This window comes from Girardinichthys multiradiatus, chromosome 4 (assembly GCF_021462225.1).
Source record: "Girardinichthys multiradiatus isolate DD_20200921_A chromosome 4, DD_fGirMul_XY1, whole genome shotgun sequence".
Lineage (NCBI taxonomy): Eukaryota > Metazoa > Chordata > Actinopteri > Cyprinodontiformes > Goodeidae > Girardinichthys > Girardinichthys multiradiatus.
In genome coordinates, this window is record NC_061797.1 from 46,420,033 (window position 1) to 46,440,027 (window position 19,995).

Genomic DNA, 19,995 nt, shown 5'->3' on the forward strand with positions numbered 1-19,995 from the left:
GTGCTGGTCACTTTCAACCACTGGTCGCTATGACGACCATTCCTGTGTGTGTGGAGTTCAATTAAATTACAGATGGGGTCACTCAAATCTAAACTGCGGCTCCCTTATGTGCTGCTTATTTTTGTATCGGTTTATCAGCATGAGTTGCCGTGGCAACAACACTGGGTGCAGAAAGTCTTTCCTACACTGAGATGGTGCTGCTAAGAAACAAAGCAATCTCCAGTATGCTGGAGTTATTTGCCTTTGCTCATTTATGGTAATTAAATTGTGGCGGCTTAGCCTGGATCCGAACGTGCTTTCTAACAGCATGCGGTCCAGAAGTCACCAGCGCCTGTAGAGACACATCTCAGGCTACGTGAAAACAGTTGATGGCAACTTCATTAAATCGGTGGCATCCGTCTTTCTGGCAACAACCAGAGCAAAGGCACCTCACGCTTCATCCACTTTCTGAAATCAGGAGCTGTAGCCCTTGTGTTTATTAAAAGATTCATAATCTATTTAAGCTGTTGTCAGACAAAAAGGGTCACTTTCTAAATCAGCAACTAATCGCATCAGTGTTATGTTTTCATGACGTGGTACGTAAATATGAATGCATACAAAAAGGTTCATCTGGCTTCCAATTGGCTGTTTCCATTAAAAAATAAAAACACTAAACTTTCCCTCCTCCTGATTCACCAACAATAATAATTAGCTGCCTGGCCTCTCTTTTCTACAGCCGTTGGTGGCGTCAAACCTGTCTGAAGTGCTTTAAAAGTGTTTGATCTGTTTCTGCCGTCTGTCTGATTATAGTTCACTAAGTTATTGCAGCTTTGAAGAGTCAGTTTTCTTTCACATGCAGTAAGCTCGTTGACTTCATTATGTCAAATTTAATGCTGCTTCTCAGATTCTCAACTCTTTTAAGGTGAGGTAAAGATCACCTTTTTCACCACTTTGTGACACTGTCGTTGCACAGTAATTCAATCCTCTTGGTTACAGAACTGAATGCTCAACACCATTTACCAGTGACACACCAGTCGATCAGCCAATTTTATCATTGATCAGCCCTGATCGTTGATCAAATTCAGGGCTTCTACAGGGTCATAAAAACTCAAAAATTTAAATCACCTAAATTTGAGGTCTTAGAAAGTCTTTTTATGTCACGATTGTTGAATCTAGGTCATAAAACCACATTGATTTGTGTTTTAAAGGTGGAAGGAAGCAAAGGGAAAAAAGCCCCCATTAAAGGCTGGGGAATTACAACGCTCTTTTTCTTCCTCATGGGAAAGTTTATATTTGGTTTTGGCTCAAAACAGATTTCAACAGTAGGGTAAAACCAAGTCCTTTTCCATGGTTCATTTTAGTCTTAAATTTAAGTACCGGTAATATTCTTTGAAACGTGTTAAACATGTTCAGCTACTGAAGCCTGTAGAACCCATGAATTTTTACTTTTTTAAATGCATCAAAACTGAAAATTCTCACTTTTTTATCTGTAAATGCATCAACAAGGTTAGGGACATATGCTTTGCTCCATAAAATGGAATAATCTTGCAATTCCTTCATTGTCGGTTGGTACTACCCCTATCAAGAATCCTACAGCACATTTATTTTCTGTTACATTTAACTGTTCATTTTAAAACAAAGTTCACACAAATCAGTTTTATTTGCTATAGTTTTGCTAAAAATTTAATTAAAATTGTCCGTCTTGATCAGTTATAGTCTGGCCCGTGCAACTTTAGCTTTAACGAGTAAAAAGTGAGACTTTCTGCTACTTCCATTCACTATTGCTGTGTTTCAGAAAACCACCAACTGTATGAATTTTCAAGGTAATATGACACATGGTCATACAACAACACAACAGGTCAAGTCTGGATTTAGGGCATAAATTATTACAGCGGCTGTCTGTGTCTGAGGAATGAAAGAGCGATAGAAGAGTAACTGAATAACTAAATGTTGTTGCTCTAAAAGGCATCTCATGTCTGAAAAGGGAAAGTTTGCTTACTTATTTAAATGCAAACATTTGGTGGAAAATAGCACATATCCCATCTTTACTCGCTATTCCTTCCTATTTACTGCATTAAGTGTTACTTCGACTGCTGCAAAACTGAAACTACATCCTCTAAAAAATTAATTGCCCTCTTCCCCACCTGCAGACATCAAAAGCTCAGCCTTCCTTAAACAGAATGAGTATTCAATTTAGCAAGCCTTTCTAAGCTCTTAGTGAATTTGCCGTGAAGCTGAGTTACTGCCATGCCGAGTACAGGCCTAGAATCAATAGATGGTGTAATTACCAAATTCCTCCAGGACAAAGACTCCCTTCACTGTATTGCACTTTTTAATGTGACTCAGCTCTATGAAAACCTAAAAACAAACAAAAACAAACAAAAACAAGACAGAACATTATTAACTCAACAACACAGGATGAAGAGCAAACACTTCATATTAAGAAATTAAAAGAAATTAACCATGTTAAACTCGTTTCATTCAGTATGTAAGGTAAAAATAAAAACAACTACACATGAAATGCAAGCGCTTTAACAGCTACCAAAAGAAAAGAAACACACTATGAGAAGTTTCCATGGTCAAACGCATAAATGGGCAATGAGAAGAAATGCATTTAGTCTGCTCAACACTAAGTCAGAATAACTCATTTAGTCAATAAAGTGCATCAGACGTAAAAAACTTGAGGATATTCGTATACAAGAAGATTTTTTATGGCCATATGGCCCATATGATGCATACATGGAAGTTCTATACAAAATGAAGACAAGGACACAAAATTAGACTTGCCATACACTACGACAGTAAAAAAGAAAAACAGGTAGAGGAAACAAAAGGAACGCAAGAAGATGTAACTGCTAATAAGCAAACACAGCAGAGGTTGTGTACCTTCCGCTCCTTGCAGGGGGAGAGAGCATGGGAGAGAAATGGTTTGGATTATTATCGGACAGAAGAGCACAAACACTCAACGACACTCCGAGAGGGCGCTATCTATCAGCAAGAGCCTCGTAAAGATTTAAAGAGCCAATGATTAAAAAACCCGCCACAAGAAGATTCAACCACAAGAGCTGACAAATAGGAATAAAAGACAAGGACTAAAGCTTGACTAGAGTGTTGAGAAATTGATTCACCTTTGTTTTCCTGGATTTTAAACCTCTCAGTCCCCCAGAGCCCTCCATGCCTCCTCCTCCAGCAACAAGGGCTGGCACCAACACATCTCATTCACAACAGCAGAGCGGGTACATGAGGGCAGACCGTAAACTCCACTACCGTGTCAGATGTTGCCTTCTATCGTTGCCTTTATCACTTCAGAATAAGTCATCTAAGCTAAGTTTCTCTATGCAGCAAACGTCCATCAGATGATCTTTTTTGAGTTTGGCAGAATAAAAAGGTCTTTACAAAAGGACAAATTTAGGCCGAGAGCCACAAGAAAATCAAAATAAATAAACGCGCAGACAGGAACTTTGTTTGCACAGGTCTTGTGAAAGTATTTTTACCCCTTAAACATTTCACTGATTGTCATCCTAAAACAACAAACGTCATTGTATTTTAGTGGGATTTTACGTGATAGAGTAACATGAATAAGTGAATAGAAGGATACAGATTTAAATTTGTTTTTATTCAAATAAATACCTGTAAAGTGTTTCAATGCAGCCCCTCGATACTATGTAGAACCACCTTTAGGGGAAAGTACTGAAGTACTTTGGCTTATGTCTTTATCAGATCTGGAGACTGAAATATTTGCCCAGTTTTATATGCATATAGCCCACCCTCAGTCCCATTGCATGAAGAACATCTGAACATCACTCTTTAACTCTTGTCACAGATTTTCAGGTGGATTTGAATTTTGACGGACCCATTCTAACAAATGATCGTGGTCGGATCTAAACCATTCCATTGGAGCTCTGGTTGTATTTTTAGGGTTGTTATCCTGCTGGAAGTCTGCAGCCTTCATTTGCCTCTCTTCCAGAACTGCCATGTTTTTAGCTCAATCCATCTTCCTATAAACTACTATTACCTTCCCTGAAGAAAAGCATCCCCACAGCATGATGTTGCCACCACCATGTTTCATCATGGGGATAGTTATTTAGTGGGATTTCCCTCCATGCAGAGTTTTACATGTATCCCTTATGTGGCTTGTGACAAACTTCAAACAGGAATTGTATGACTTTCTTTCAGATTTATAGGGTGCACAGCTGATAGTCGTCCTGGCAACAGTCTTCCACCTGAGCGGGGGATCTTTACAGCTTCTCCAGAGTTGTCATGGGCCTCTTGGCTGTTTCCCAGATTAATTTGGTCAGCCTGTCAGATTAGACGATGTCGTGGTAGGTTAGCAGGTGTGTGTTACTCGTTCTATAATGACATGAAAAACTGAACAGAACAAGGTTTCTGATATTGTTTTAGAACCTAACTGCTTTAAACATCTCCCCTACCTTCTCCCTGATCTTTCTGCTGAGTTCCTTGGTCTTCATGATGCTGGTTGTTCACTAATGTTCTCTTAACAAATCTCTGAGACTTTACAGAACATCTGGATTTATACAAAGATAAAATTCCAAACAGGAAAATTCTGTATCATAATTAGGTAACTTCTGAAGGTAATTGGTTGCAGTGGATTTTATTTAGGAAGAGCAGAATAAAAGGGACTAAATGCTAATGAATCAAACACTTGTCAGATTTTACTCGTACTCGTCGTCTTCCGCCCCCGCGACCCGGGACCGGGTCGCGGGGGCAGCAGACTCAGCAGAGAAGCCCAGACGTCCCTCTCCCTAGACACCTCCTCCAGCTCCTCCGGGGGGAGCCCAAGGCGTTCCAGGCCAGCTGAGAGACATAGTCCCTCCAGCGTGTCCTGGGTCGTCCCCTGGACCTCCTCCCGGTGGGACGTGCCTGGAACACCTCCCGAGGAAGGCGTCCAGGAGACATCTGGTATAGATGCCCGAGCCACCTCAACTGGCTCCTCTCGATGTGGAAGAGCAGCGGCTCTACTCCGAGCCCCTCCTGGATGGTCGAGCTCCTCACCCTATCTCTAAGGGAGTGCCCGGCCACCCTATGGAGGAAGCTCATTTCTGCCGCTTGTATCCGGGATCTCGTTCTTTCGGTTATGACCCAAAGTTCATGGCCATAGGTGAGGGTAGGAACGTAGACTGACGGGTAAATTGAGAGCTTCACTTTTCGGCTCAGCTCTCTCTTTACCACAACGGACCAGCACAGCGCCCCCATTACTGTGGCAGCGGCACCGATCAGTCTGTCGATCTCCCGCTCCATTCTTCCCTCACTCGTGAACAAGACTTCGAGATACTTAAACTCCTGAACTTGAACGTAAAGTTTAATTGGTGGAAAAAAAAAAACATTTTACTTTTAAGCTCACAAACATGCACTGCTAAGTGTTAGTCTATCACATAAAATCCTAATAAAATAAAGTGAAGTTTCTGGTTGTAGCATGTCAAAATGTGAAAAAGTTGAAGAGCGCAGAATGCCTTTTGCAAGGCACTGTACTGTATGTGAAGCGGGATACTGGTTAAAAGGGATGTTTGGTGCCACATAATGTTCTATTAGATAGTTCAACGTTGGAAACGACGACACTACTGGCTCATTCATAAAACCTAACTGCCTTCTACTCAAATGTTTTTACGGCAGACATGAACGACGTCACAATCAAAAAAAAGGTTTAAATCCTGTACTTTGAAGACAAAACATCAAATCAAAAAAAAGCTTTAAAAAAATATAACTATCTCTAGAAAAAATTCAGGAGAAAAAAGTATGCTCCATATCAGCAGATAAAAAAGTATTTCTTCAGTAAATTAGATGAGCTAAATATTAGTCAGATTTTCTAGAAAGGAGTATAAGCATCTTCGTTTCACCCAGTTATGAAGCAGTCAGTAAAACTGGTCCTCCATGATGGCTTCACCACCTGGGACAGTTTGCCATGCTTTGTGACAGTAAAAAGTTTCTTCCATTTCATAATAATCAGATACGGGACAGAAGGGTGATCAGAGCTGCCAAAACAGGAGAAAAATGGGAAGAAATGCAGTTGGATAAAATGTGCATTAAGGAGATAACGTCCTACTTTTTAGTTTGAATATGTAAAAAGGTCTTTGCTGACTGCATCTGGATCCTAATCTTTTTACATCGCTTTCTCAAATGAGGCAGGTTTGCACTGTAATCAGCTAAGACAATACACAAGCCCACACTGTCACTGCCTGCACAGACGTGAAGACAACACAGGACGATGTTCAAGGGTCCAAACTTAAAATGGAAAGTTGCTATTATAACATAGCCAATTATTAATGAAAAGTCTTTGCTTAAGGTCATCTGTCTTATCACTGTTGCACAACACACACACAGATTAACACATCGTTTCCTCCCACACAGTAAATGAACATGAGGTCTGAGCACCACAGATGTCAAAGGAAACTTGCGTGGCGGGAGGTGTTAGCGTTGTTTTTGAGAATGGCGTGCATGTATTAACACAAACGATCAAACAGAAAAAAAGAGCTCATCCAAAAAAGCAAAAGCACAAACAGGAATTCTTCCTCTAGAGTCAAATGCACGTCAGTACCATCCAATCAAATATGTTAAAATTAGTAAAAGTGTCACGTTTTTATCAAGGTTTTAATGACAATAGAGGAAGACGACACAGGATGAAAAGTAATGCTATAGAAGCAAAAGGGAGAGACAAGGAGAGATGGGAACAGAAGGACGTGATGAAGTCTGAGCCATCATGAGTCATTTTTTATTCTCATGCCCTTATGTGAGATGAGAGGCAGCTTCTCTGCTGTGGTAATGGCCTCCTACCTGGCTGTGCATGAACTTCAGGTTTATTCCTTCCAGCGTAACCTGAAGCAGTCCACCTTCACCAGTTTTCATGTCCTGGACAGGAAATTCACCGCCAAGCTCCGGGCCTGAGGAAAAGCATGTAGAGCAGTTTTCTAACATCCAACCTAGCAGAGTTCTCAGTCCTCTTCAGACAGAAAGTGCAAATACAGAATACCAGCATTTATTGCAGATATTAAATATGGAACATGCGATGGATGGATGGATGGATGTTAGACTAACAGAATTGACTTAATTTACATTTATATTCTCTCTAATGTCTTAAAATAAGTGACGGTGACGATGATGCATATACTGAAAGTCATAATCGTCTGAAAGGTATCCACCTGGTTTAATGCTCTGCTGTCTTGCTGCAGCTCTTTCCATGCTGTCTTTAACACAGTAGTAGAGCTCGCGACACTGAAATAAACAGAGGAAAGTTACTTAAATTTATAACCAACTTCCTGTTGACGTTTGCCGAGGCACATGACGCACAACTTCAGACCTTTTTGGTATAGAACTTGTTGAGCTGCGTCTCTTGGCCGTTACGTCTCCACAGACACAACACCTTGGTCTTGGGGCAGTACGTCATGTTGATGAGCTTCTCGTACCACCAGCGCTCGTAAACTGTACCGATGTTGCTGCGCAGGACTATACAGTCATCACAAACCTAAAACATCGGTGAACGTTCACTATCACAATAAGAAAACTAGAAGGCAAAACATGTAGGACAGAGTAAAGCATGTACCTACCTCCATAAAGAAGATGTCTCCTGTTGTATCAGTGCCAGCATGAACAACAAATGTTTGTTTCTTGATGTGACGACTTCCACTGGGCCTGATGGACAGCTCACGGCCATTCTACACAAGGTTGGTAGTAAACAGTTACAGAGAACTAAGAGAGGCGAAATGAAAATAATGCAAAGTGGAAGAAAGAAGAAGGAATATTCACCATATGGGCCAGTTTGTCAAGTATCTCATTGATCTCTTGGCTGTATGCGAGTCCGATGTGAGATTTGCCCATCAAACGCCTCACTTTCTTCCGGACGTCATTTTTGTTCACCTAAGTCGACAAAAACATTTACATGGATTCTGGTTCACTCATCTGGAGGAACAGATAAAAATATAGCTTATTAAACAGAGTAACAGGCTTTTGTACTTTTATCATTAGCATGTAAGCAATCATATTGTGTAGCAAGGTGGCCAAAAGCCTGTCTTCGTCATCCTCCAGACGCTTGCGATCGTGATCTCCAAGTGACAAGTATCTGATTTAACACACAAGAAACAGCAGGCGTCATAAAACTGTTTTACAACTTAGAGTTGGATGAGGAAAAGAAACTAAATAAATCAGAAACCTTTCAATCATTTCTTGAGGTCCCTGGTCCATCCCCATTCCTTCCCGCTCCAACATCACAGCATCCAAGAAGGCGTCCTCCCAGAATTGCACCTGATCCCAGAGGGTGGAGCGCTCCTTACCTGAAAACAGTTTTTACCTCTAGTGAGCAAAGCTTCTTCAGGTGGTAATCTGGCAGCCGAACAACTTCAAATAAATATTTTTTCTATTACAAAACAAAAGTCATTTGAGGAATACAAATTCGTGAGAGTGAACACATATCTGTTCTGTGATACTGAGGTACTTTTTTCTACACAGTACTCTCAAATCCTGAGTTTTCAGTATCTCAGTCATTTCAAGCAAACATTACATCTGAGGCTAATGTTGACCCCCAAGTATTCTTATGAAATATCCAATAATCTTTAAGTTTTAAACCCCCAGTAAAATTATGCGAGTTTTACTGTGATAAATATAAGAGTTTAACACAATCATTAAAAGCTCGTTTTAAGAACAACCATCTTTCAGGGGTTAGCAAGCACCTGTGAATTTCTGGGTCTGGTAGATTGGTCACAATGTAAAATAAAACGTAAATTCTTTAACTAGGACTACAACAGAGTGAATGAAACCCATCAGTGCAGTGCTGTTTTTTGGAATAAAGTGAAAAATGTCAACAGAAAAACAAACATACAAATGAAACACATGCTTAATGTAAATTAAAACCTATTATAGCGAATATAGATGTGTTTGTTACATGCAAGACATCAAGATCTTATATTCAAATACTGAGCCCTCACACTGCTTTCTGAGACACGTTTTAACATTTCATCCTCTAAAATGATTCAACCGAATTTATACAGATCAGTGGGTAAAAAAGTTAAGGTTAGTCAAAATTATTACCATAACAGGCGGTACATTACATCCAGGGCTGCTAAAAGCTGTATTAGTTCTATTTTTTGGTTCAGATACAAAGGGCCAAAAGTCCCACAATCAAACAAATAATTTGTCAAATGAATATTTGCGTGCTATTCTTAATAAAACTATAATATATACAAGAAATATATGAACCTTGTATTAATATTTGTAGAAATGTGTCAAAATTTTCTGAAAGAAATAAAAGATTAAAACTTCATTATACAGGTCCTTCTCAAAATATTAGCATATTGTGATAAAGTTCATTATTTTCCATAATGTCATGATGAAAATTTAACATTCATATATTTTAGATTCATTGCACACTAACTGAAATATTTCAGGTCTTTTATTGTCTTAATACGGATGATTTTGGCATACAGCTCATGAAAACCCAAAATTCCTATCTCACAAAATTAGCATATTTCATCCGACCAATAAAAGAAAAGTGTTTTTAATACAAAAAACGTCAACCTTCAAATAATCATGTACAGTTATGCACTCAATACTTGATCGGGAATCCTTTTGCAGAAATGACTGCTTCAATGCGGCGTGGCATGGAGGCAATCAGCCTGTGGCACTGCTGAGGTCTTATGCTTCGATAGCGGCCAATTGAGCACAGTGATACCATGGTCAGTAAACCATTTACCAGTGGTTTTGGCACTGTGAGCAGGTGCCAGGTCGTGCTGAAAAATGAAATCTTCATCTCCATAAAGCTTTTCAGCAGATGGAAGCATGAAGTGCTCCAAAATCTCCTGATAGCTAGCTGCATTGACCCTGCCCTTGATAAAACACAGTGGACCAACACCAGCAGCTGACACGGCACCCCAGACCATCACTGACTGTGGGTACTTGACACTGGACTTCTGGCATTTTGGCATTTCCTTCTCCCCAGTCTTCCTCCAGACTCTGGCACCTTGATTTCTGAATGACATGCAGAATTTGCTTTCATCCGAAAAAAGTACTTTGGACCACTGAGCAACAGTCCAGTGCTGCTTCTCTGTAGCCCAGGTCAGGCGCTTCTGCCGCTGTTTCTGGTTCAAAAGTGGCTTGACCTGGGGAATGCGGCACCTGTAGCCCATTTCCTGCACACGCCTGTGCAGGGTGGCTCTGGATGTTTCTACTCCAGACTCAGTCCACTGCTTCCGCAGGTCCCCCAAGGTCTGGAATCGGTCCTTCTCCACAATCTTCCTCAGGGTCCGGTCACCTCTTCTCGTTGTGCAGCGTTTTCTGCCACACTTTTTCCTTCCCACAGACTTCCCACTGAGGTGCCTTGATACAGCACTCTGGGAACAGCCTATTCGTTCAGAAATTTCTTTCTGTGTCTTACCCTCTTGCTTGAGGGTGTCAATAGTGGCCTTCTGGACAGCAGTCAGGTCGGCAGTCTTACCCATGATTGGGGTTTTGATTGATGAACCAGGCTGGGAGTTTTAAAGGCCTCAGGAATCTTTTGCAGGTGTTTAGAGTTAACTCGTTGATTCAGATGATTAGGTTCATAGCTCGTTTAGAGACCCTTTTAATGATATGCTAATTTTGTGAGATAGGAATTTTGGGTTTTCATGAGCTGTATGCCAAAATCATCTGTATTAAGACAATAAAAGACCTGAAATATTTCAGTTAGTGTGCAATGAATCTAAAATATATGAATGTTAAATTTTCATTATGACATTATGGAAAATAATGAACTTTATCACAATATGCTAATATTTTGAGAAGGACCTGTATTTTGCAAAGTAAAATCATTTATTATCATTCTTATTCTCATTTATTTCATTATTTTATATGCACCCTAACTTTGATTTGTTGAAGACCTAATTATGGGTAAGGTTGATGGGGAAAATAAATTCACAATTCGGAGCACAACACAGGACTATGAAATAATTAAATAGTTATAGATGCCTTAAAAATTGTTAAACATTTAGCAAATTTCATTAAGAACTTCTACATTTAATGATTTTGTATTGTATTTTGTATAACATTTATTTAATCTTATTGATTTAATCTAAATATTTTTCAATTTTCTTTAAAATGACCACGTATTAAAAAAAAAAATTTAACAAGTTATTTATTGAATTATCGCACTGTTGACCCTTGAGAAGGTGACTATCCATTTATGGTGAAAATTCCCTTTATATTAATCAAAAATAAAACTAAACATAAATAAAAGACTTTAAAGAAAATACATTAAAATACCCTTTTCCTGTTTTTATATTTTAAACAAATATCTACAGTTTTCTTAATGGAAAAATCATACCCTCTTTTACACGGATCTGGAGCTCACTAATAAACCGATAAAATTCGGATTAGATAAGAAAACTGAACAAAGAGCTAGCTGGGCCGAGCACAGAACACACTCCACAAGCACCACACGAACAAAAAAAAAACGGGCAAAGGCAAAAGATCAGCCCTACTTAGAGAAAAGGTTTCCATGGCGGCATCCTCTAGTTGATCCCAAACGGAGCTCTTATCGCGCCCTGGAGAAGTTTCCCATGAGGAGCAGAAGAAAGGGAAGAAAGCAGCGAGAGCAGCACGGGGGTTAGGCAAAGAGCTCTGAGTGGGATTAATGGCAAAAAACGAGAGCAGAGCGAGCGGAGATGCACACCACAGAAACATGATAAGGATTAATACATAGCACGACTTTTAACACACCACTGTAAAGCCTCAGGTTTGCATCAAACATTTTCACAGACAAGTAGAGCCACTGGGACTGAAATATTTCCTTGAACCATCAGCAGCATACATATCAGCAGTGGAGCAAGTTTAAAGAGAAAACAGAGAGATCAAGAGAGCATCGCCTACCCAGCAGGCCTTCAAAGAGATAAATCCTCATACTGATGTCCTCCATCAGCTGTGCAGGAGGACCTTTGACCACTGCAGGTAAAGGTTCTTTTGCACCGGGTTTAAGAGTGTGGGTCTTTCCCTATAGAAGAAGGAATATACAAGGTTTGTGCTCAGACTGCTATGATCACATATGTTTGCTTTGTTGAATTCATCACAAAGAGAACAATGTTTTTATTTAGCAGCTGGCAAATTGTTCAGTTATTACAGATTTTATTTTTAACTAAATAAAAAATAACAATTGTACTGTCCATTAAATCCCTTCACTTACAAGAGAAAATAACTACTACAATTTTACATGACGGTAACGTGATTCAAGGACTCGCAGGAATGATTTTAGCCTGACTCTGTATTCTTTGGTGTATATTAACTCATTTGTTTTTTTGGTTTTTTTACTTACAAACACTGAGCTGGTGGCCGGATTGGTTTCAATCTCGCTGTCAGACAGAGTTCCTCTGGACTGATTCAAATGAGGAGCAGCTCTTCCTCCGAGACCATCTCCTGCTGTACTGCTCAGATCACTGTCGGCTCCGAGGGTCTCTCCAGAGCTATTGCTAATCTAAAATTTTTTAATTCAGCTTATGAATAAAACAAAACATGAAAATGCTTCACATGCAGACTTTTTGACATCTACATTCGTGGCTGATTTCATATAAAAATGTAAACAGAACAAAGCATTTTATTCCAGCTCTTAATTAAACTGTAGCTCAGTTTTTTTCGGGGTTTTCATACTTTCTACAAAATTCAAAAATGTAACCCAAAATACTGTAGAGCACCCTTATTATACCACAGAAACAGCATGTCTCTTCTCTGAGGGTTGCAGAAATTGAAACATTCCTAAATGTATTTTTAAGCTACAATTTTAACAAATTTACTCAATATTCGGCAACACTGAATTTGTACAAAATCTAAAAATAGTAAAAATGGCATCTTGAACTATACAGAAAAGAGGATTTAGTAAATATTACACAGCTAGACCATAGGCATGGGCCACTAATCAGAAAGGTTAGTTTCTGAGCAGTAAGTTTCGCATCACACCATATAGTTTAAAGCGATTTAACTCAACCAGAGGAAGGGCCACAGTGACTGGAGTTTATACTGGGGGGAATGAGGCATAGAGTAAAACAGCGCTACCCCCCCGCCTATTGCTGAGCGCTGTTAGTCAGCTGGCTCAAATTCAGCAAATTACGCTGGTTAAGAATATTTCTGGTCACAAAAGGTGTGGAAAGGAACTCAAACCGGCACTACTACCAAGGTAACAATCAAGAGCGGCATGACTGTAAAGCAGTAGATTGTAGGCTAGCTACTAGATTAGATAACCTGACTAATTAGAATCTATAAGCTTGTATATGTATATCCACAGAGTCAGCTAAGAGGTAGACTGTTCCACAGCCACGATGCCGTGGACCGAAAGGCTCAGTCGTCTTTACTCTGATACGTGGAACTAGAAAACTCTGAGCCTCTGAATGAAGACAGTGAGCAGCACCATTAGATAAGTTTTGTGGGGCCTGGCTGTTTTATTGCTCTTTATGTTAGCGTAAGAAATTTAAAACAAATCCTAAAATCTATTGGTAACGTTGTTACTGCGGTAATAATCAAACTGTTGTATTTAAACAGCAGAAGGATTTATAATGTTTGATTTAAATTAAACCAAGTGAATCATGAGTCATGCATTAATGTATAGTAAAATACAGTAGAACTGGTATTTTTAGACAAGGTTGTCATACTATGACCAGTTGGATAAAAAATAATAAGAAGAATGAATAAAGTGAACTTCATCGGAGTTGGCGTGCCCTACCACTGTACTGGCCTCCGAGTCCTGGCTGGTGCTTCTGGTGAGGATCGGCGGCTCTGAACTGGTTACAGACTCTGTGTCGCTCTTCTATACATCCACAGTGGAATGAAGAGTAAAGAGATTAATGGGTTATTTAACAGGAAGAAAGTTAAAAGGGACAGTTCATATTTATTGGGGTTCTGACTAGACTAGCTGCTAGTTCCAGCTTCTAGAAAAGACTTGGCTTTCTTGCTAAATTTTAACTATCCCTTTAAATGTGCTGCACTCTGGTTATAATTATAAGCTCAATGTGAAACACATGGTCCAATGTACTGTAACAAAAACAAACAAATTACATCAAAGATGTATTTATGGGCCTGCACATTTATTTAATAATACATTTAACCTGATCAATATGTACAAACCTGAGAACCAGATGCGACACTGAGTCCACTATCAGCACTGATCTGTGATTTCTTCTCTGCATCAGTCATCTGCGGGCGCTGCTTTGCTCCTTCAGCCCCTGCAAATTACATCTAATCATCAGCCTGTTTTCACATGTGACTTCATGACGTTCTTACCTTACAGAGATCTGCCTCACTCAAAGCCAGCACAGCCTAGTAGCACTGACACTACATCCATCTGAAGGGTTAAAGACTGCTTAAAATTGTATAAAGTGTGTGCTTTAAAAAGCACACTGGGTAACAGCAGCTTTACAGAGTCTGAGAGAAACATTTTAAATCTGATATTTAAGCTGCTACTAGCTTTAAATGCAAAGAGGCATTTCTACCTGTTCTACAGAGTAAGAAAACTTGTTTCATAAAAAGTTTAGAACTTCCTGTGTAAATTACTCTGGTTCTAAAGAGAGTTAAATAATCCTAAAAGGACAGAGAGAAGAGACAGGGGCAAGCACAGAAAGCGGTAAACTTTGCAATTCGGACATTACAAATGAAAGCGAAACTGCAAGAGCGACACATTATTTTTCAGTCAGTATTGCAAATGTGGCCCAATTTACACCAAAACCCACAAACAGACACAGGCAGTTAGGCATGCAGACAAACTCATGGTCGGTAAAGGAGACATTTTCTGTTTCAAGTGTGACTGTTTTTAATCATCTCTGTAGGTGGAAATGTGGCGACACGTACATCTTTACAGGTCCGTGTAGTTCTCACTTTTTTGCGACATTTAACTTTGGCAAAGCAGTTCATAATGCATCAGCCAACTGAGGAATGTTGGCTGTAATATTACAGCAAGCCACTTGAAACTGGAAAAAAGTACAGTTAAAAAGAGCAGGACAGGGCAGCAGGTATTCATTTCTGCTCATCTTGATGCATGATTGCAAGAGAGGAAAAAGAAGAACATGGTAAAATACACTTTGCTTCAGCTTAAGCCAATAAATATTACAGTACGTTGCTGTATTTTTTATGTCGGGTAGCCTTTCAACAGTCCTAAGGATTTCTACAGTACTTTGCAAATATATTGATATGATTTAAACTTTTTCACATTTTGTCATGTTTCGTTTTTAGGCTTATAAAAAGAAACAAGATCAGTCGTGCATAGCTGTGAAGTAAAAGGACAAGAATCTTTCCCCTACTTGAAGTGTTTAACTCTTTTAGGCTAACATTGTAAATAAGAAATTGTTCTTCATTTTTTGCCTGGTGAAATAAAAGTTTACAAATATGTTTTTTTAACTTCTTCAATAAAAACGTAAAAAGTGTGCCATGCATTTTTATTTAGCCCCCTGAGTAACTACACTCTAGAACCTTTTTAGGTTGGAACGTCTAGAAACTGAAATATTTGCCAATTCTTCTTAGAAAATAGCTTAGATTCTCAATTTGATTTATTTGTGGACTTTGACTAAGCCATTTCAACACATGAATATGATCTAAACCATTCCACTGTAGTTTTGGTTGTATGTTTAGGTTCATTGTCCTGGTGGAAAGTAAACATCTGCCCCAGTCTCATATCTTTTACAGCCTCCAACATATTTTATGTGAGGATTGTTCTGTTTTTACCTCCATCCACCGATCTTTCCATCAACTCTGACCAGCTTAATGTCTCTGCTAAAGAAAAAGAACCTTCAAATCACAATCTGGCTCCTACCATTTTTTAGCTGGGGGGATGGCGTATTCATAGTGATGCATCAGAGAAAATGGAGCACAATTCAAATGCCCACAAACTTTTCAGATTTTTTTTTTTTTTACTATTTGTTGTTTTTTTTAAGATTGCCTGTATTATTGTTTCACTTTACAATTATGCACACCTTTGTGTCCATAATTGTCACACACATCCCAATCTATTTGGCAGCCGCCATGTCCAATTTCTCTCTTTATGATAATTTTGTGTAACATTTTCTTTAGTGGTCAACTACAGCAGCAGGATAGGTTGCAAAAGGTTGTATTTTTCAGCTTCAGTCTGGCTTCACCATTTTTAGCATTTACTGGTGTTATTATTAACCACATTAGCCTCCAAAACCCTTACAACTAAATGAAGAAATATGTCGCTGCCTCACTATTTAGTAGCCAACTGTGCAGTGCAGAACTGCGCACCTGGGACGCGCCCCTTGACGGGGGGTGGGGGGGTCCATCCATTCATCCATCCATCCATCCACACTGAAGACTGAAGTCTTTTTTTTGTTAAATGACAAAATGTAAATAAGTTCAAGGAGTATGAAAGCCTTCACAAAGCACTGTACCACTTCGCTTTTATATTGTTAGAAAAAAGAAAAAAATACAGTGAGAAAAGTCAACTTTTGTAATTTTTCAGTGTTAGATTTGTGAGAAGTTCAAAGACTTCAGTATCATTTAAATGGAAATACACTAAACCTAAACTTTTTAAAATTTGTAAAATATTTGATACATTGATACTATAACCCAAAACCATGACTTGTATCTAATTTGATGGGGTTTGTCCATTCTAATCTTCGATCACTGTTTTCTACTGTTTCATGTATAAAAAGACACGAGTGAGAAGAGGTAAAAAAAGTGCAAAAATAAGGGGGTGGAAAAATTTCACTTTAACACCCCAGTCTTAGTTTTTTTGATGTGTGAAAAGTCTCTTACTCTGTTGTTTTTCCATAGCTTTTTGCTTATCCTGGTGCTTGCTCCACAATTCTACCCAAGATGCATTGCAAGCAAGGAGAGAAAGACAGAGAGAGAGTCAGAGAGCTGGTTGAAAAGGCATGTATGGTGGGTGAGCATTAAAATCAACTCAAAACAAAAGAAGCATTTAAATGTTTTACTTTCTAAAGGAAGGTGTTTTGTAATGTTTGCATGTAGTGTTGATTTATTTAGGTCTAAGTTATATTAAAAAAAACCTTGATTGGATTATATTGGATTCACTCTGCAACAGCTACTTAGGTAACATTACAACACACCCCAAGCTCTCCACACAGAGTCCTGGAGAGCCACATAGTGCTGTCACAGAGAGTTTTGACTCTGAACATCTAAGTTCATCCATTGCATTTGTCTGGTTCTCCAGAGCAAAGGTGAAAACGAGATGGCTGATTGGGAAAAGAGCGTGGGATGACATTGATAGGCTGGCTAGCCAGTGAGTGAAATGGAGCAGTTGCAGAAGCTGAGATGCAAGTCTCACAGCATTCTGTAGAATTGAAGGTGCAACTTCTAACAGGTAGAAAAGGGGTGAGGGTAGGAGAGGTGTGGGGTGGACAAACTGAGAAGAGTCCCCTGTAGACAGACCCAGAATTTTATCTGGAAAATTAAGGACATAATTAAAGATTATGTGCCAGAAAAACACCTTTATTGTACCAATTCTCTATATACTGGGACTGTTTACTGGGGAGTGATGTTTCCACCCTCCATGCTGAGAGCAAAGGGAGCTTTTTTCATCTTCTACAGCACACCTTGAAGAAACCTGCAGTAAAGGCTCAGACGAACACCGATTTGACCATCAATGTGTGTAATTCTATTTTCCCTTGTCCCCTACTGCAGATTTTCACACTGCAAGAACAAAACAACCACATGCATTCAAGGTGCTAATAGGCCAACAACAGAACCTCAAAGGGAGGAAAACAGCTTCACGGATGTTTAAGGAAAAGGGCACAAACACACAGTCCAGGCTGGAAACAGGATGAATATTCCAGACACTTCAAAACTAATTCATATTCATTCCACGTCTTCTCTTTAATTTCAATTTCATTTTATTTCAAAAACTAATTTTCATACATAATTTAAGCAGGTTAGCCATCCTACGTGATCATCAGGAGTTATTTCAGTTGAAGTGTGTGGAATATAATTACACCTGTAAATATCTGTCTGGGACAAGTGAAGGGATCTTTCACTGAGACGGCTGGAAGTAGGGCGGGGGGTATTCGGTTGATGAGCTTGTACGGGGGAAAGGAGGGGGTTACAGAGCACATGCAACCAGACTTGAGTGGTGTACACACCAATCGAGGCAATAAAGTTCTCCTCGTTCAGACTTCGGGTATGAAAATGGCGGGTTCCTTTGCCCGCAGTGTGGTGAGGCAGCTGCAGCTGCGGGACATTCAGTAGGCCCTGAGGTCTGGCTGTCTCCATACGACCAGAAGGACTCTCTTTACTCCCCGGGCTGCCAGCACTGTCTGTGGGGCTTCGCTTGCGCTTTTCTGGGTCTACCAAGTTATCAAAATTAAGGTGCCAAAGGCAAAGTTCATCAAAAACAGAAGAAGGAAGTACGTTAAAGGTTACACTGGGAGAAGAAAAAAGTTAGTTGACAAAAAGCAAAGAACAGCTCTAGTGCTTTAGATTCTGACATGCAGCACACAGCTCAACATAAATGCATAGCAAAGACATTAACAAATGTAAATGGCACAAGCTTCCTGAACTTATCCTGAGCACAAAATCTGTAAGCTTATAAAATGCTTCACTATAAATGTCACGATTAGGCATAAACTTTATAAATGACTGTTTTTTAGTGGTAGGACATACCTTTGGTTTGATAATGTGTGCGTGCTATTTCGAGCAGGCTGAAGACACTAGCCATTCCTCCAAGGCCAGCATTGGTATAAGAGTGCTCCAGACTGGACACTGTACACTTCAGAATATCCAGCATGCCTTTGTAAACCTTTCTGTTCACCTCCTGGAAACAAAACGCAGTGACTGTGAAGGTTTATTTTTTATTTTAGTTATTTATTTGGGCCTGTACATTGGCCCTGTGTATTATACATGACATATAATATAGCACTTATAGCTGCAGCTAATCTACAATGCCCATCCCTAGAAGGGCATTTACAACAAATTATAAAAACTCACAATTGAAACACACCTAACAAAAGGCATATACATATTTCATAATAAATAACTTATGATCACATGACTGATTTCTTTTTAAAAGGCGTTAAGGGTCATATCTGAAATGTCCCCAGTCTGAATCCAGTTTGAGGTCAAGACACAGGAAGCTGTCCAGGTTAGAGCCATGGACAGTCAGAACTGCATCATCTGCATACATGTGGAATCTTGAGGATTTTTGGCAAATCATTTATATACAATGTAAAACGAACTGGACCAAGTATTGATCCCTGTGGAACCTCAGTTTTTAATGTCAAGAAAGATGATTTATCGTTATTAAACCTTACCTACACAGGCATAAATAATACATAAATACATAGAAAAACTGTTCTGATCCAAGTGGTTACTACAGTTCTTCAGCAACTTCTTGCCTAAAGAAAAATAGTATATACATGAACACTTAACAGCAAACAACTGCTTTAAAAACTCTTACTAAAGAGAATTTTTATATTTTTATCAAACATAAAAGACACTCATCCTTGAATTCTGGATTGTTGAACTAGACATTACTGATTAAAACAAGAATTTGGTACGTGTTACTTAGGGATGCATGTACACATACTTTCTCTGGATCTAGACCAAAATGATTCAGTTGTAGAGGCAGAACCTAGTCCTCAAAAATACACTAACCCATGTCCCCCTGAATGAGCCTGATTCTCAGCATGCAATGAAAGCTATGATGCAGGTCCTCTTTTACCTCTAGGAGCTAAAAAAAAAAGCTTGAGAAGTTCTTTAAACTCCAATCAAGCACAGTTCTTTCAGTGTGGACCAAAGCAGACCAGGGTAAGGCCATAAATAACCACAGGACAAATGTCTTGCAGCAGGAATTCCTCTAAGTTGTAAAATTGTATATTTTAATGTTTGTAAGGATTTGCAGCAAATATAATGTCTGGCAAAAGTATTCATACCCCTTGATTTTTTTTTTTTTTCCCCTTCAGATTTTGTAACGTTACGACCACAAAATTCAATGCATGTTATTTGGAGTTTATATGATATAGTATCAGTGAGGCCTAATTGTGAAGTTGAAGCTTGATAAATAGTTTTCTAGAGTTTTTGACGAAAAAACATCAA

The 19,995-nt window shown here is 39.2% G+C and overlaps 1 protein-coding gene across 13 annotated transcripts in view; it reads right to left on the reverse strand.

Moving 5' to 3' along the window:
• Positions 1-19,995, reverse strand: part of madd (MAP-kinase activating death domain) — a 60,737-nt gene that overhangs the window by 5,783 nt on the left and 34,959 nt on the right. For 4 of the 13 annotated variants that reach the window (XM_047363045.1, XM_047363049.1, XM_047363044.1 and 1 more), the window contains 16 exons: positions 18,565-18,715; positions 18,045-18,248; positions 16,702-16,752; positions 14,065-14,162; positions 13,664-13,747; positions 12,266-12,424; positions 11,827-11,947; positions 8,141-8,261; positions 7,945-8,050; positions 7,738-7,848; positions 7,539-7,646; positions 7,292-7,456; positions 7,134-7,206; positions 6,769-6,875; positions 2,866-2,874; positions 2,268-2,337 (listed from right to left, as the gene is read on the reverse strand). In XM_047363045.1, coding sequence (XP_047219001.1) covers positions 2,268-2,337; positions 2,866-2,874; positions 6,769-6,875; positions 7,134-7,206; positions 7,292-7,456; positions 7,539-7,646; positions 7,738-7,848; positions 7,945-8,050; positions 8,141-8,261; positions 11,827-11,947; positions 12,266-12,424; positions 13,664-13,747; positions 14,065-14,162; positions 16,702-16,752; positions 18,045-18,248; positions 18,565-18,715 — 1,738 coding nt within the window. Of the gene's footprint in view, positions 1-2,267; positions 2,338-2,865; positions 2,875-6,768; positions 6,876-7,133; positions 7,207-7,291; positions 7,457-7,538; positions 7,647-7,737; positions 7,849-7,944; positions 8,051-8,140; positions 8,262-11,438; positions 11,502-11,826; positions 11,948-12,265; positions 12,425-13,663; positions 13,748-14,064; positions 14,163-16,701; positions 16,753-18,044; positions 18,249-18,564; positions 18,716-19,995 lie in introns of all 13 variants that reach the window. The other 9 variants (XM_047363051.1, XM_047363048.1, XM_047363052.1 and 6 more) reach the window with 7 other exon arrangements.